General features: G+C 43.3%; 1 protein-coding gene across 1 annotated transcript in view; it reads right to left on the bottom strand.

Moving 5' to 3' along the window:
* Positions 1–1,689: 1,689 nt before the first annotated feature.
* FKBP15 (FK506 binding protein 15, 133kDa) overlaps positions 1,690–16,861 on the bottom strand; it is a 115,617-nt gene continuing 100,445 nt past the window's right edge. Inside the window, exons 24-32 of the mRNA XM_011973694.1 lie at positions 14,476–14,647; positions 12,391–12,527; positions 10,621–10,776; positions 9,644–9,796; positions 7,757–7,882; positions 6,719–6,826; positions 5,424–6,145; positions 4,648–4,744; positions 1,690–2,333 (exon numbers count right to left, since the gene is read on the bottom strand). Coding sequence (XP_011829084.1) covers positions 2,256–2,333; positions 4,648–4,744; positions 5,424–6,145; positions 6,719–6,826; positions 7,757–7,882; positions 9,644–9,796; positions 10,621–10,776; positions 12,391–12,527; positions 14,476–14,647 — 1,749 coding nt within the window. The 3' untranslated portion in view covers positions 1,690–2,255. The remainder of the gene's footprint in view (positions 2,334–4,647; positions 4,745–5,423; positions 6,146–6,718; positions 6,827–7,756; positions 7,883–9,643; positions 9,797–10,620; positions 10,777–12,390; positions 12,528–14,475; positions 14,648–16,861) is intronic.

Genomic DNA, 16,861 nt, shown 5'->3' with positions numbered 1-16,861 from the left:
TATATATATGTGCTTTAGAAACAGTGATTATATGGGTAGACCTAGTAGGCAGTCCATTGCTTCACTCTTCAGAGCCCAGTCACAAAAGGTGATGTTTTTCCTAAATTCCTAATTAAAAATTTTTTTAAATTTAACAAATATCTGGCCGGGTGCAGTGGCTCATGCCTGTAATCCCAGCACTTTGGGAGGCAGAGGTGGGCAGATCACGAGGTCAGGAGATCAAGACCAACCTGGCTAACACGGTGAAACCCCGTCTCTACTAAAAATACAAAAAATTAGCCGGGCATGGTGGTGGGCGCCTGTAGTCCCAGCTACTCGGGAGGCTGAGGCAGGAGAATGGCGTGAACCCAGGGGGGCGGAGCTTGCAGTGAGCCGAGATGGCGCCACTGCACTCCAGTCTGGGTGACAGAGTAAGACTCTGACTCAAAAACAAACAAATATCTATATAGTGCTTATTCTTTGTTAGGCAGTCTTCTAAGCACTTTGCAAAAATTAACTCATTTAATCTTCATGACAAGGCAGAAACTATTTCTGTCCCCATCTTAGAAATGAGAAGTTCAGGCACAGAGAAGTTAAGTAAAGTCACTAGTTAATAAGTGGCAGAGCCAGGATTCAGAGCCAGGCAGCCTGACCCCAAGTCCATTTCTTCATCAAGTCAGATGAGGGGGCCAAGGCTGAAAGGGTAAGTAACTTGGCTAATACCACACAGCACCCAGTGGAACAGGGATGTGAACGCAGATCATGCTCTTTCTATTTTACCATTAATGGTGGAAATTCTGTTTCAGAAGATCTGAGGTGGAGCCCAGAAGCCTGTGTTTCTAAAAGCATCACCGCCCCTTCCCCCAACCAGTGACAGTCAGGCAGGGAATGCTGCTGTGCTGACCAACAGCCCAGGCTCTGGAATCAGATGGCCAGGATTTGAATTCTTGTGCTGAGGCTTCCTAGCTATGTAACTTTGGGCAAATTACTTTACCTCTCTAAGTCTCAGTTTTCTCTATAAAATGGTGATAACACTGTCTTCTGCAGTGGTTGCTGGAGATAAGCCAGTCTGTATAAAGTGCCAAACAGCACTGCCTTTTGTTAAGCAACAAAGAAATAATTAGTTCTCACTGCCCCCCAGGCCCGCACCTGGGAGACATCCAAAGCCTGCAAGGATGATGCCAGGCCAGATGAAGTGGAATTTTGAGTCCTATCTTGTAAACATTTAAAATCAAGGAACATTTTTATTAAAATTATTCTATTTTCTAAAAGACTGATTGTATGATCTTTGGAAGATCCTGGAATCAAGAAAAGGACCACAAATATTTTCTCACTACTCTTCTCTGCATTAGTCCTGGTCCCATGAGTTCTAAGGGAATGGAAGCTGCTCTCAAAGTGAAGAATCCCTCAGGTGCCATGAACAATGGAGAGAAGGGACCCTCCCACCTTCTCTGCATGGCTTCCTAGACTGCAGGACTAAGCCTGCAGGAGCAAGAGAACCATCATGCCCCAGGGATGGGCTAGTACTACAGTGGTGACTTTCTTTGAAAGCCTAAAAGTTCCAGGGTTAGGTAACAAAGGGAGTAAATGCGCCACAACGTTCTGTGCACGTTAACTGACCCAGATCTGTAAGACTCCTACCCTTAGATTCCCATAAAGGAGCACAGACAGTCCTTGGAACCAAACTCAATTTCTCTCCAAGGACTTGAGTCAAGTTTCATTATAGACATTCATTTTAGTTTTATTTTCAAATAGTCATTGACCTCTTATATCAGATTTAAGGCAGAGAAGAAGATACATGTCCCAGGACTATAGGCCAGGCTGTTAACTGCACCGGGATTTAGATGGTGTAATCTCCCTTGGTTCTACCAGGAAGACCTCAACCCAGGTGACTTGACTTGTTGCCGGGGCACAGTTGAGCACTGGATTCAGGTAGAGGAGGGCTCCCAGGTCAGTCTGAGAGTTAATGAAGAGATTTAAAAGTCTGGCAGAGGACAAGACTCTTACAGGTGACTGGCTGGAGGGGAATCTACCAGTCCTTCTTCCAACTTGCTGCTGAAAATCCAGTGTTTTTGAAGGTGGTTATGATCCTCTTCACCAGGTCTGGTGGGGGTGGGGCTCAGAAGGTGGCCAAGCCACCGTCTGAGCCCAAACTATTGTTCCCAGAATGCTCACCTTGACCTCACCCTGTGGCTCACCTAGACCCAGGGCTGGCTGTGCAAAATCATGCTTAGGGAAGGGTTGCAGAGAAACCTTTGCACCAGTTTCCTGGGTCTTCATCCCAGCCAGTCAATGTCATCGTCATCATCATCATCTCCAAAAAGGGGTGTTGGGGGTGGGCGTCCCTTCATGCTCTGATAAAACAGGAAAGAGCAGTCAGTCCTCACTTGTCCCTGCACCACTCAACTTTCCACCTTTGAGTGGAAGCAATCCAACTTCTGTTCCCAGCTCTGGTTCAGAAAGGAGGTTGTACTGACAGGGCCAACTCTGAGGCCAGCAAACCTAGGCTTTCAGATAAAGCTGAGACAAGCAGGTAGAGAAGGGAGGCAATCTTTTCAACAGAGACAAAAGACGAACTTTGTTTGGCTGATCTTGTCATTTATTTGTGAAGCACATGTATTGATTTGACAGGTTTTCCTCTCATGCAGTAACTTACATATTTTGTGTGAAGAAAGAAGGGTCAAAGAGGAAACACTGGAGCAGGAGAAAGAAACAGAAGCAAAGCAGCCCTGAGAGAGCGAGAGGAAGTGGGAAGTAGGGAGGTTGGGAAGAAGACAACCACATATGAAAAAACACTGTTGTTGTGGCCTAAGGTGGCCTGACTGGCTCTGGGTGTGATCTCATCATTTGAAAAAGAGTTGAACGTGGAGGCTTGGCCAACTGGAGAATCCTAAGAGGTGAAGAACACGGAGCCACAGCCCCCCACACCTCTAGCCTGACTGGCACTACCCTTGCTCCTCCCAGCTAAGGTAGTGGGGTTGAAAGGGACTGATGGGCCATAAGAGACCCACTCTTTTCACAACTTGAGCTCCTGACCTTTCTCCTCTGGATTGGCAAGGGAACAGGACCTACCCGGCTAGAAGGGATTGATGCTAGAGACAGGCACGAACTGAATAGTCTCTACTAAGGCATTCTCTGCTCTGGTGAGCTACTGCCAACCAGGATCCATCTTCACAGGGCCAGGCAAAAGGGAAGGCAGTGTGATGTGTACACAAGTCTCTGGGCAATTCCCATGTCACTACCAATTAACCAGACCTCGTACTTCTCTCCGGACATCAATGAAGTGATCTCTAACTCTGACAGTATAGGATTTTCAAGTGTGGCTCACAGCTTCTGTTTTGTCCTGACTAAAGTTCTGGCTCCACATTTACTAGCTATATAAGCTTAGTTAAATTATTTAATCTTCCTGAGCCTCAGCCCTCTGATCTATAAAATGGGATAAAAGTACCTAACTCATTGGATTGGTAGAAGATTAAATGAGAACATTTGTGAAGTCGTTTTCAGAGTAGCCAAGAAATACATGTTAACTTGACAGTATTGGTACTAATACCAATAATATACTCGCTAATCAAAAGCTTCCAACTATATTTAGGGCAGTCACTTAGAATATACTCAGTTGGGTTTCCCCCCCTTTTTTCCTTTTGTTTTAGGGCAGAATTGGTATTCTGGATTCTCAAATGAAAATTTAACTCTTGGGAAGAAAGGCTAATGGAAGGAACTGGTACATTCCCCAAAGGAACACAGGCAAGAGGGAAGGACTCTGGTACATACAAGCTGGAGTCCAGATCTATCACAGCTCTCTGCTCAAGGTTTTGGCAAAAGGCAAAATCCACTCTGGTTGATACATGAGGGGACAAAATTTGCCCCATTCACTCTCATATTTCTGTCCTTTGGATGGACTGAGCCTGAAGCCCACCTGTGTTCTCCATATGCATTTCAGAGCCGTCAGAATGGTCTAGGGACAGCCAGAACGGTTGTAACCGAGCACAGTAGGGAACTGCAGATGCGAGGAGCGGGGTTCTAATTCAGTCCCTATCAGTGCCCTCCTCTCCTGGCCTTCACTCTTGTTCTCTGTTAAATGAAGCTATGCTATTAATACTGAACCCATTTTGTGCCCAGGGATATTGTGACGACAAAACAAGGCAGGAGGAAAGCGGGCTAAGTGGAAAATGCTCAGGAACAGGCAGTCTTTACAGAAGCCTGGGGGTTAGTCCTAGCTTTGCCATTAACTCACTCTGTGGCTTTGGGTAAATCATCCTTTTGAGCCTCAGGTTCTTTATCTATGAATAAGGATGCCAGGCAAGATGATCTTCAAAGTCCTTTCCAATTCTAAAATATAAATAATATCCCAGCAGATTTGGGGAAACCTAAGGCTTCAGCATTCCAATATGGGACTAAGCAGCTCAGCTTTCTTGCTCTCAGGGAACGAATTCCTGCACGGACAGAGACTATGATTCTTTCTCAAAAGTAAAGTGGTATGTGACTGTCCCCTAATCTGCTTACAGAGCTGCGCCCTCCCAGCCCAGCCCCAAGCCTGCTCCCACAGGGTCCTGCACACAGAGCCCAGGGAGTGGGCCACCAACAGGCTCCATTTCTCTTCTCAGAGCCAGTGGGGAAGAGCCCCCAGGTGGCTGTGTGAGGACTTGACAGTGCCTGGGATTTCCTTACCACCTCGTCTTCATCTTCCTCCTCAGGCTGTGCTTTGGGCCTCAGAGCTTTCAGAGCTGCCCATTTAGACAGTTCATCCTCTTCATCCCGAGAGAGACTGAAGGAGAATCAAGTCATAGAAAATGTTACTGTTCCTGCTCCAGGTCACACTACCCACCACCTACAAGGGTCACCGGCCCTTGGGTAAAGATTCAACAGCGTTGGTGACTGCCCAGGAATTCCTCCCACCTCTGCTGCCACCATCTCTTCCCACACCCTACAGTGGCCCCCTTCAGAACCTACAGCCAGAGTCATCTTTTCAATGTGACCTTCTCAGGATCCTTCCCTAGCCACCCTATCTAAAGTGGAACAACTCCTTTAGAATAGTGCCCTGTTTCTTTTTTAAAAGGACTTACTATACTTTTATAATATATAAGTATGTATTTGTTTGTTTTCTCCACTTGACTGTCACTCCTTAAACTCAAGAACCAAACCTGCCTTGCCTACCACACTACGGCAGCTCTCGCCACACTACCGCAGCGCCCGCCACACTACCGCAGCGCCCGCCACACTATCGCAGCGCCCGCCGCACTATCGCAGTGCCCACCACAGTATCATAGTGCCTACCACAGAGCCTTCTACGTGGTAGGTGTTGCTGAATTAATACATCAACTAATGAATGAAGACATCAGTAAATTAGTCTCTGAGGGATGGAGTTGCCAGCCCTGGAAAAAACAGAGACACTCCTCACCACAGATAGCCACCCTGTCCCTGAAGCAGTGCTCAGAGGAACATACCTGGAATGCTGGGAATGATGGCTGGATCTGAGGGCTGCTCCTGCAACTGTGGAATCTGCCTCTGTGCTCAACAGCTCCTCGTGGGGACCAGTGGAGCTAGTGACATCATCTTTCTTGAGCTGTGGAGGCTGAGGCTCTCCTGGGCTTTCAGGCCCTAAGGCCAGTGGGTCCCCCTTCTCGGGGTCTGAAGTCAGGGACAGTCTTGTGGAGCTTTCTTGTAGTGGGCCATCTGGTGCTACTTCTCTGACACAGACCTTTCCTGGTGAGTTGTTGGGCTTAGCTGCCATTGGGCTGGGAGCAAGTGACTCCTCACACTCAGAGTCCATGGTTCCAGGGCCTGGGGGCTCAGGTGGAATTGAAGTCGGGGGCCCCAGAACTCTGTGGGATGGGATGCAAGACAGTTCGGGTGGAAGGGAACCATCTTTTATTTCTGAGAGTGCCTCTGCTTCTGAGTCCCCTTTCCTTCTGTGTACATCATCCTCAGAAGTGGTGAGGGCCTGAGGAGGCAACGGGACAGCTTCCTCAACCACTTGCTCTGAAGGCACCATGGGGGATTCTGGCCTCTCCCTATTCAGGGGTGCTTGAGGCTGCCCAGAACTGGCTGAGGCTGACTGCTCCTGGGAAGGTCTCCGTGGCTGCTCTTCTGCTTTTTCTTCTTCTTCTTCACTGCTGCTCTCTTCCTTCTCTTGCTCCTGTTGGTTTAACAGCTGAAGAGTCACCATCTGTTCAAAAGCCAAGGAGGAGATGATCACTGAAAGGAACACAGTAGCCACTACTAATTCTTATTAACACTACTGGTCATCTAGTTTAAATGACTTTGCTTCTTTTCTGTTAAAAGAGGCTGACTGTATCTGTCAAGTCACTCCAGGAATCCTAATTACTGAGGAACAGTCCTGAATAATTTTCTTTTTTTTTTCTTTGGAGACAGGGTCTTGCTCTGTTATCCAGGCTGAAGTGCAGTCGGGGGTAATCATGGCTCACTATAGTCTTGAACTTCTGGGCTCAAGTGATCCTCCAGCCTCAGCCTCCCAAGTAGCTGGGACTACAGGCACATGCCACCATACCCGGCTAATTTTTTAATTTTAGTAGAGACAAAGTCTCATTATGTTGCCCAACCTGGTCTCGAGTTCCTGGCCTCAAGCAGTCCTCCCACCTTTGCCTCCCAAAGTGCTGGGATTACAAGCATGAGCCACTGTCCCTTCCTTGAACAATTATTTTATTCATGATCCCTTAGCAAGTACTTAAGCAACAAAACGCCCATTCCGATGAAACAATCGACAGCTGGCTGGCTGTACCTTGATCGTATTCATGATGGTTCCCAGAATGGTCCTGCCATTGTAAGATTCCTCCAGCTCAAACTCTCTACGTAAGGACTGGAACACCTGGTTCATGATCTTCTTGACCTGTGTGAACATCAAAACACATGCTGCCAAAATCAAGTCACTAAAGGATGCATTAAATCCCAGAGAGGTGTTTGGAAGGCCAAAATGAAGCCATCTTAGATCTCTACACGGATACCGCTGGTCATAAGCAGAGACACTGAAGTCTGTCACTGTGGAGAGGATGATACTAAATAATGAGCAGCATTTTGACAGAAGGGCTAGTCATGAGAGTTACCTATCAAGCGCAGGCAGGCTGTGGCCCGTGTGCCCAGGACTGCTTAAAGACCATTGCTTAATGTCTCCCTCCCACTGTGAGCACCACTAGGAGCTGCCATAGGCTCTAAGGGTCAGAGGCCAGTGGATGCTGGGCACACGCCCCAAGTCCCATTCTCTCCTGTGGTTAGAGGCCCTTCCTATACCTGTCAAAACCTCAGAAAGATAGGGTTCTTTTGGGTTTGCCATTTAATATATAAGTATGTATTTGTTTTCCCCACTAGAATGTAAGCTCCTTAAACTCAAGAAACCAAATCTGGGCCGTGCACGGTAGCTCACGCCTGTAATCCCAGCACTCTGGGAGGCTGAGGCAGGCGGATCACAAGGTCAAGAGATTGAGACCATCCTGGCCAACATGGTGAAACCCCGTCTCTACTAAAAATATAAAAATTAGCTGGGTGTGGTGGCGCATGCCTGTAGTCCCAGCTACTCAGCAGGCTGCAGCAGGAGAATCGCTTGAACCTGGGAGGCAGAGGTTGCAGTGAGCCAAGATCGCGCCACTGCACTCTAGCCTGGCGAAAAAGCGAGACTCCGTCTCAAACACAAGCAAACACCAAATCTGGTTCATTTTAAAGTCATCAGACAAATAAAACATCACTAAAGTTAGAAAAAGAGCTACTAACACAACATACTGGCCATGTTCTTTCTGAATGCTTCTCCTTTGAAATACCAGCTCACCTTCTCCGAAGGGTCAGATGCAGCAGCTTCAACCCCAGACATCTGGGACTTGTTCTTCTCTAGTTCCTTGACGTGCTGTTCATTTTGCTTGGTGAGAGCTGTGATTTGGGCCTGGAGGGCTAAACACTGCAAAACAAACAGACTGTGGCTGTGGCCTCAGGAACCTGGATTACCAGGTGAAGGTCAGAAAACCCAAGGGGAGGAGAACCACCCTAAACATCAAGTCTCTTTCTCTCTCTCTTTTTTTTTTTTTGCATATAATAAAAAGACAATTTTATTTCAGATTCTTTTCTTCTTATCATTATACTTTAAGTTCTAGAGTACATGTGCACAACGTGCAGGTTTGATACATAGGTATACATGTGCAATGTTGGTTTGCTGCACCCATCAACTCATCATTTATATTAGGTCTATCTCCTAATGCTATCCCTCCCCCAGTCCCCCACCCTCTGACAGGCCCTGGTGTGTGACGTTCCCCGCCCTGTGTCCAAGTATTCTCATTGATCAATTCCCACCTATGAGTGAGAACATGCAGTGTTTGGTTTTCTGTCCTTTTGATAGTTTGCTGGGAATGATGGTTTCCAGCTTCATCCATGTCCCTGCAAAGGACATGAACTCATCCTTTTTTATGGCTGCATAGCATTCCATGGTGTATATGTGCCACATTTTCTTAATCCAGTCTATCATTGATGGACGTTTGGGTTGGTTCTAAGTCTTTGCTATTGTGAATAGTGCCGCAATAAACATACGTGTGCATGTGTCTTTATAGTAGCATGATTTATAATCCTTTGGGTATATACCCAGTAATGGGATTGCTGGGTCAAATGGTAATTCTAGTTCTAGATCCTTGAGGAATCACCACAGTGTCTTCCACAGTGGTTGAACTAATTTACGCTCCACCAACAGTGTAAAAGCATTCCTATTTCTCCACATCCTCTCCGGCATCTCTAAACATCAAGTCTTAAGCTCACCTAGGTCTGTTGGTGTCCACTCCCTCAGCCCCCACCCAAGACCCTCTGCCTCAGAGAATTCTATCTCCTCATCACTCAATTTCAACTCAAAACTTCACTTTCTCTTTCCCAAGAAGGTCGCTTGCCTCGTTCTTAATCAGGTCAAAAATATAATGAAAAAAGAGCAGGAGGGTAGGTAATAACTCTAGTCATTTAGACATAAACATTCAGCATTAACAGCAACCCATTTGTCTGCAAGATTGCCTCCAAGATCTCTGAGCCAAAAGTTTTCAATAGGACACTTTCGGGAAAGAAACTGACCTCGAATATGGACTTTCATACCATGACCCTAAGCCATGTCCCATCTCTTTCTTTTCCAGGCCTGATGATCCCACCACACCCCAGCCTCCAACTTATCTCAGTGCCTTTGCCCAAGATGTTCTGCCTCCTTTGCTGCCTTACCAAAGCTATTTGTCCTTCTTGGCTCTGCTCAAATGTCACCTCCTTTGGGAAACCTTCCCAGCTCTCCGGGGTACTTCCTCTTCTGGGCCCCACAGCACTTAACGCCTATCTTTGTTTCTTTGTCTCCCTTTCTTGACTGTGAGATACATGAGGGACAGGTTCCTTGTATGCACTTTCTTTAACACAGTGGATGGAATACAACTGACTCTCAATAAATATTTGTTTAATAAATGAAGGATCCAATAATAATGGAAAACATGTTCCAGAACACTGGTGCTGTTCTCTCTTTTTCCAGGTCACTGACCTATCACCCCAAATAAGTATGTAAAAGATAACTGACAAGCTAAACAAGTGTGGTTTTGTCTTCTAGCTATTAATAACTTTTAGGCTTAGAAGGATCAACAGGACTCAAACAGCCTGCTTGCCTCAAATTAACTGGGCTGCCTAAACTGTTTGGCTCAAGAAAAATATGTACCTTTTCCTGAAGTTGTACCAGCTTCTGCTGATAGGCGTCTCTCTGTGCGCACACCTCCTGGTACTGCTGCAGGTGCTCATCCTTGGCGGAGGCCAACAAGTGTTCACATTTTGCTTCCCACTGGGTCTGTAGCTCAGCCTGTACTAAAGACAGCTGCCAAGAGAAAGTAATGACCATACCATCCTTGGGGGCAGGGGAGTGAGATTCCATTGCACCTAGGGAAGCCCATCTTTCAAAAAGCAAAAGAATAAGCTAACAGCCCAGATTTAACTGGGAAACTGTTTAAAAGACTCTCATTACTTTTAAAGTAAATGCACTTCTTAAGATGTCATTGGTTGTCAGGACTCCAAAAGGTACTCCAAGCAGACAAAAGTGTGCCTATTTAGATAGGTTCCTGGAGGGCAGGGTCATGTGATCATTGCTTTTCAGGGTCTGAACCCTAAATTTTATAGGTTCAGAAACTTTTTTTCACCAAAATTCCCAGAGGTGGTCAAACCGAGGACACCAATGAACTCTAATTAAACAAACATATGCATATAAATTTTAAACTTACAATGAGAAAGGTTGCTGTTGCACAGACTAGAGATCCAGCTGTGTCCTGCCACTATCCCTGGTTCCCTTCCTGATGACCTAAATAAATCCCTTCCTTTCAAGGATGATAATGTGCCTGAAGGATGGTGTGTGATGGTTGATGGCTTTGGCCTTATCATGTTTGGAGTTTTTTTGTACGAAAAGTATTTTTCATTTTTACTTATGTAATTAAATATTAACTAAGCTTTAAAAAAAGAAAGAAGATTCTCCATTCGATTCCTGGCTGTCTGGCATATATCTGGATTACTTTATCTACCTTTCTCCAAAGTGAGAGTATCAGCTATGAGAAATGTCATCCTAAAAGGGTAAGGAAGAAACTAGAAGCTTTTCTCTCTGAATCCTTCACACCTTCCCTCTATTTCCAAAGTGCTTCAGTTTCCCATTACCTGTTCTGCAGCTGCTTGGTCAGTGGACACTCGAGTCTTTTTCAAGAGCTGTCGAAGTTTGTCCAATTCTTCCTGGTATGACTTGCGAATTTCATCTATCTCCTCCTCGGCCTGAGAACGCTCTTGAGCTGACTTCTTTTTCCTTTCTGAGAGGTTCTTAGGAACAGGAGAACCATCATCAGCTCTAGCTTGTTAACGGAGAATCAAAAGGGATGATGGCGGTGGCAGTTAATTACCTTGTGGGATCCTTACTCCATTTCTGGAACTTCATTTTTTAGTTTAATTTTCCCCTAAATATTTAACATTCTTAGCTACTGGGTGAGGAAAATGGTGACAGGAGAAGGAAGACAAGAAGAACTTTAGCCCTCTATTAAGAGCTAGGGAACATCCTAACTTTAATGAGGGTACAGGAAATCAGACATTCTCATACCCTGATAGTAAGAAAATGAATGGATATACTCCCTTTGGATAGTAATCCTCTGAAAAGCCTTTAAAAACATACATATCCAGAAATTCCACAAATTGTAATTAAGGATTCAATAAGTCACAGTCACAAAGAGTGTGTTACAAGGATGGTCACTATAGTAGTATCTAAAGTAATGACAAACTGAAAACAGCCAAGAGGTTAGAAGGGATTGGTTAAAAATAAATAAATAAAATAGAAAAAAATCCTAGAAAAAAAATGTAATTGCAGACCAAGATTTACCCTCTTAAAAGGCACTGGGCCAAAACAGTTTTACTAATACGATTACTGAAGCCTCAGGAGCAGTTTATTCTCTTCATATTTCAACTATTCCAGAACATACAAAAAGATAGAAATGTCCTCACTTTGTTCACTTAGTCTTTCCTGATATTAAAATTTTAACCAACAAAATATACTACAAATAAAGTGAAAAGACAGCAAACTAGAAAAATATTTACAACATCTATGACTGGCAAAGGATTGATACCCTTAAAAGGGTTCACAAATCAAACTAATAATAGGATAAAGGACACTAAAAAGAGATACCTAAGAAATATAAATAGGTATTAAATATATGAAAGCTTTACTACTAATAAAAATACACATTAAAACAAGATAACATATTTCACCTGTCAGACTAATGAAGATTAGAAAAAGTGATATATGTAGAATGGGGAAGAATGTGACAAATGGGCTCACTCACATAGTGCTGAAAGTGTAAGCCCTATTCTTTGAGGATAATCTGGTAATATTTATAAAAATTCAAATATGTAGCCTTCCCTTTGATCCCATGATTCTTACTCATGCAATCCATCTTATACGAATGCTGAAACAAATTTGCAAAAACAGTTATATGAGAATGTCCATACAAGCAATGTTTAAAATAATGAAAAAATAAAAACATAAATGTCCATCCGAATAATTAAATAAATTATGGTACAGCCTCACAGTTGGCTACTATGCAGCAGTAAAATATGAGAAAGATCTTATGTAGTACAAGGCCATGATATTTTCCTAAAAAGCATGAAATGTGATGTAAAAAAAGTTGTCAGTATACATACATGTATGTGTGTGTGAGTGTGAATGTATGTTTTCAACATACAGAAAACAATCTGGAAGGATCATATACTTTATAATTGTCACCTCTAATGTATGAGATTAGAGAGGGGAAAATTTTTTTTTTAATTTTACACTTTTCTATATTATTTGTATTTGTTACAATAAGCACATACGATTGTAATTTGTAAAAGGAAAATTAAAATGTTTATTAAACAGCTAATTCTGGCCAACTGGGTTGTAGAGCTTACCTTTTCCAAGGACTCCTTCTCAGCTCTAAGGTCAGTCAGTTCCTCCTCCAGGGATGTCACCTTGAGTTCCAGTTGTTTCCGGCTCTGCTTCTCACTTTTGAATTTGGACTGTGCTTGCTCAGAGGTTTCTTGGAGCTCTGGGATACAGGAGCAGAGAGACTTGGCTACAGAACCAGTGCTGTAGTGGGCTGTGTGTTATCCCAGCAGTTCTTTTTTTAAATTATTTTTTGGAGACAGAGTCTTGCTCCATCACTCAGACTGGAGTGCAGTGGTATGATGGCTCACTATAGCCTCCATCTCCTGGGCTCAGGCAATCCTCCCACCTCAGCCTCCCAGAGTGCTAGGATTATAGGCGTGAACCCCTGTGCCGGGCCCCAGTGGCTCTTTCAAAGTTGCATGCTTTGATTTCCCAGTCCTACTACACAAGCAGCCTCTGCTCACTTCTTTCAACATCACCTCACTGACCAGCAATAAGATATGTCAAGCTGTCAGCTGACTCCTCCATCAACCCATATTTATCCCACAGAAAGTCATCTCTGTGTGTACATGTCACCTTCTCCACATACAAAATGGGAAAGAAATGTCCCCAGCAGTCAGAAATGACCTTTGAAACAGATCACTCCCACAATTCCATTGTGGCCACCATCTTAACACACTGGACCGATCACTGTTTAGTATTAGTCTGGGTTCTTTCTCACTGCTTGAGTAAGATAGTCTCAACTTTCTTGGTAGCTGGGGCCTTCTACCAAGAATTTGCTTTCAAAACATCCCTTCTCAAATAAAGCTCTTTGCAATAAATAAAATTTGTTTGGGAAACTTTTGAGACTCTTATGGCTCTTGAGGTAATTGTCATAAGGCACCACAAAAGCAGAAAGGAGACATCTGAACATTATTCAAATCTAAGACTGTCTAACATGTTTGCCTCATGTGGGCCCAGTCATGCTCTAAAAGGCAAGAGATGGGCTGGGAGCAGTGGCCCAGGCCTGTTAATTCCAACACTTTGGAGGAACAGGGCGGAAGGATGGCTTGAGGTCAAGAGTTCACAACCAGCCTGGTCAATATAGTGAGACTCCTGTCTCTACAAAATATAAAAAATTTAAGAAAAAAATAAAAGGGAAGGGATGTATCTTCAAGGTAGCACCTTACCCATTGACATCATTGTTTTTTAGTTTTCTATTAGGCAAATGAACTTTGCTTCCACCCAACTCTGCTGCGGCTCCAGCTACCCTCTGCCCATTAGTCCCATCTCTGCCTTCCATATTTGTTTCTATACACCACGGTAGATTAATTAACCTGCTGGTCTTCACCAATCTTCTATCCAATCACCATGTCTTGCCAGGCACTGAACACTAATATGGAGGAGAGGACTTCACAAAGATAAGCAAAACACCACGCTTATCAAACTATGATAAGGGTTATAATAATGTACTAAGAGATAAAGGATTTTTTTTTAAAGGATCAAATGTTCTAGAGAAAACTAGGAAAGCTTCTGAAAGAGGCAGACTTTGAAGAGGACTGAAGGTGAATATTGGTAACGGTAGGCATGTCAAGTCCAGAGAATAGCATGGATAAGAAGCAAGACAAGAACTACAGGATGAGCTGAAGAGCAGCCAGCAGGCTTGCTGGTATGGTCAGGGCCAGATGAACTGAACAATATAATGGGAGACAAGCCAAGCAGGAGGGGCCTTGAGTGTCAGGCTGAAGAGCTGCAATCCATCCTCTAGGAAAGAAGAAACCACACCAGTAAGCATCTCTTTTTTAAACTTCCACTGAGTCATGAGTTAGAACAACACATTAACTCTTCCAGGTATTTGAAGCCAATCATAGGTACCAAAGATTTTGAAGCCAACACCTCCCCAAACAAAAGGGAACTGTGGCACTGATGAATTCCACATGAATAGTCAGTTCTTTTATTGTTCCTTCTGTAAAATAATCATGTAGATTTTATACTAGTCTCCTTTAATTTTTGGTGCAGTCCTTCAAAAACTTCATAAGCATTGTGCCAAAAAGATTGAGAGGAAGAAAACAGCTTAATTCCTTGAGTTTAAATGGCAACAATCCCAGCATCCCCAACCTAGCACATACCTGAGAGCTTTGCCTGCACTTTGGTGAGCTGGCCCCTGAGAAGATCCGTCTCCTTCAGGCTTTCTGTCAGTTGCATCTGCAGCTCTGTTTCCTTTTTTTGGTGAGCAGTCATTTTCAGCTGTAGATGAGAGACTTGTGCAGTGGCCGCTGCTAACTCCTCTGTCACCTTGGCCTGAATAATAACAAAGTATGATGTCACTTTAAACATAGGTGTTCTTCATGCAAGTAATGAACCAACCTCACATAACTCTATGTAGACTGAACTAGTAAACAGGGAGTTACGGCTGCCTTCAATTTGTATTAAACCAAATTCAAATTATGGGGGTGGACCATCTCTCCTATACGATTATATTACTACTATTATTACAACCCCTATACTATTATACCTATACAAGTATACTTAAAAACTTTTTTTTTTTAGAGATAGGGTCTCGCTCAGTCATCCAGGCTACAGTGCAATGACATGATCATAGCTCACTGTAGCCTCAAACTCCTGGGCTCAAGCAATCCTCCCCACTCAGCCTCTGGAGTAGCTGGGACTACAGGTGCAAGCTACTATGCCTGGCTCTATTACACCTTACATACATTTTTACAGTTGTCTATTTCCTTATTATCATTTGTCTCTTCTTATTGTGTTCACTGTACCCACTTGTTTTAAATATATTTATTCCTTGCCTTATTCCAAAGTCTTTATCAGTTTTATAGATTACATTTAAAATCTGATATTTTGACTCTCCTAAAAAAAGAAAATAAAGGCCGGGCATGGTGGCTCGCGCCTATAATCCCAGCACTTTGGGAGGCCAAGACAGGCAGATCACAAGGTCAGGAGTTCGACACCAGCCTGGCAACATGGTGAAACCCGGTCTCTACTAAAATTACAAAAATTAGCCAGGCGTGGTGGTGGGCACCTGTAATCCCAGCTACTCCAGAGGCTGAGGCAGCAGAATCACTTGAACCCAGGAGGCAGAGGTTGCAGTGAGCTGAGATCACACTCCTGCCTGGGCAACAAAGCAAGACTCTGTCTCAAAAGAAAAATAAATAAATAAATAAGTAAAACAAGAACATAAAATTGTATATAAAATAAAAATAACATGCCGGTGCTCTGCCTATGGGGTAACCATTCTTTTATTCCTTAATAAACTTGCTTTCACTTTAAAAAATAAATAAAAATAAATAGGCTATAAATGAGTATCTGAGAGTATATGTAACCTTTAGACTAAGCTTTAAGATATTTATTTTTGCTATTCAGTAGCCTTAGGTTTTCACCTCCTAAACACAGATGACAATGAAATCTAGAACTTCTAGATATAGGAGTGGCTTTCATCTACTCACTGTCCTGCTTCAAATGGCCTAATGAAAACAAAACTCACTCAGAGCTCAGAGAACTTTGCATCTATTCATAGCTCAGAGAGTTCACTAATAACAAAACATGCACCTCTCTCACAAGCACTTGCAGCAGCTAAAACACTGGAAGGGACAAATTCCAAAGGCACGCCAATGAAATGGAGGGTCACTCTCTTGCTAAAGGTTAAGCAGAGTGGAAAATCACCCAAAAGCTCTTTTTATCTCAGGTCTTTAGCTAGAAAGGCCTATCAGAAGCATAAAAATTAATGCTATCCCCCAAATGCACATGTACACAGAAAATAAGGGAATGGATATCATTATTTTTGAGTGGAAGGATTTATATTTTATGTTTGCTTATCTGTATTTGTAAATTTTCCAGACTGAACAGATGCAACTTTTATGATCAGAAAAAAATGTGTGTGTGTGTGTGTATGTGTGTGTGCATAGGTGTATTTATAATTTCTTTTTAAGGTTAGGGTATAATCAAGTGAGAAGGGAAAACACAAAAAAATCTACACAGTGGATGGGATGGCTCCCTGGTTCCTACCGTGGATCAAATTCTACTGCTGACATGGAGAGTGAGAAAAAGAAAGCAATGACAGGAAGAACCAAGAGTTCAGAAAAACAGTGAATAAAGCTTGCAAGGTAAAAGCAGGAAAACAGTACTCAAGAGAGACAGTAATTTGACACAGGAAAAGAAATATAGCTGAATGGAAATGGGGTCCTATGCAGGTCTTTTACTCTTTCATTTCTGAGTCTTGGTTTGTCCCTCTAAAATAAAAAGGTTAAACTAAAAAGGCGACCTCTAATAGCTCCTCCAGTTTTAGCCATTATTCCACAATTTTTTATGGTACTATATCACAATGAAAAATAATTTCATTCACCAAATATTCATTGAGCCCTTAACCATACCTTTCTGAGCTGTGTCTGAAGGCAGAAAATTGCCTCCAGGGATGAAAGGACCTTGTCCATCTCCCTTTAAAAGGAGAGATCACAGGAAAACTGTTAAGTGAGAAGTGGATCAAAAGAAAAAGAGGGGAGA

The sequence above is a fragment of the Mandrillus leucophaeus genome, unplaced genomic scaffold (assembly GCF_000951045.1).
Source record: "Mandrillus leucophaeus isolate KB7577 unplaced genomic scaffold, Mleu.le_1.0 Scaffold1394, whole genome shotgun sequence".
NCBI classification, from domain to species: domain Eukaryota; kingdom Metazoa; phylum Chordata; class Mammalia; order Primates; family Cercopithecidae; genus Mandrillus; species Mandrillus leucophaeus.
The sequence above is the reverse complement of the archived record's forward strand: the minus strand, read 5'-3'. Positions and strand labels throughout refer to the sequence as shown.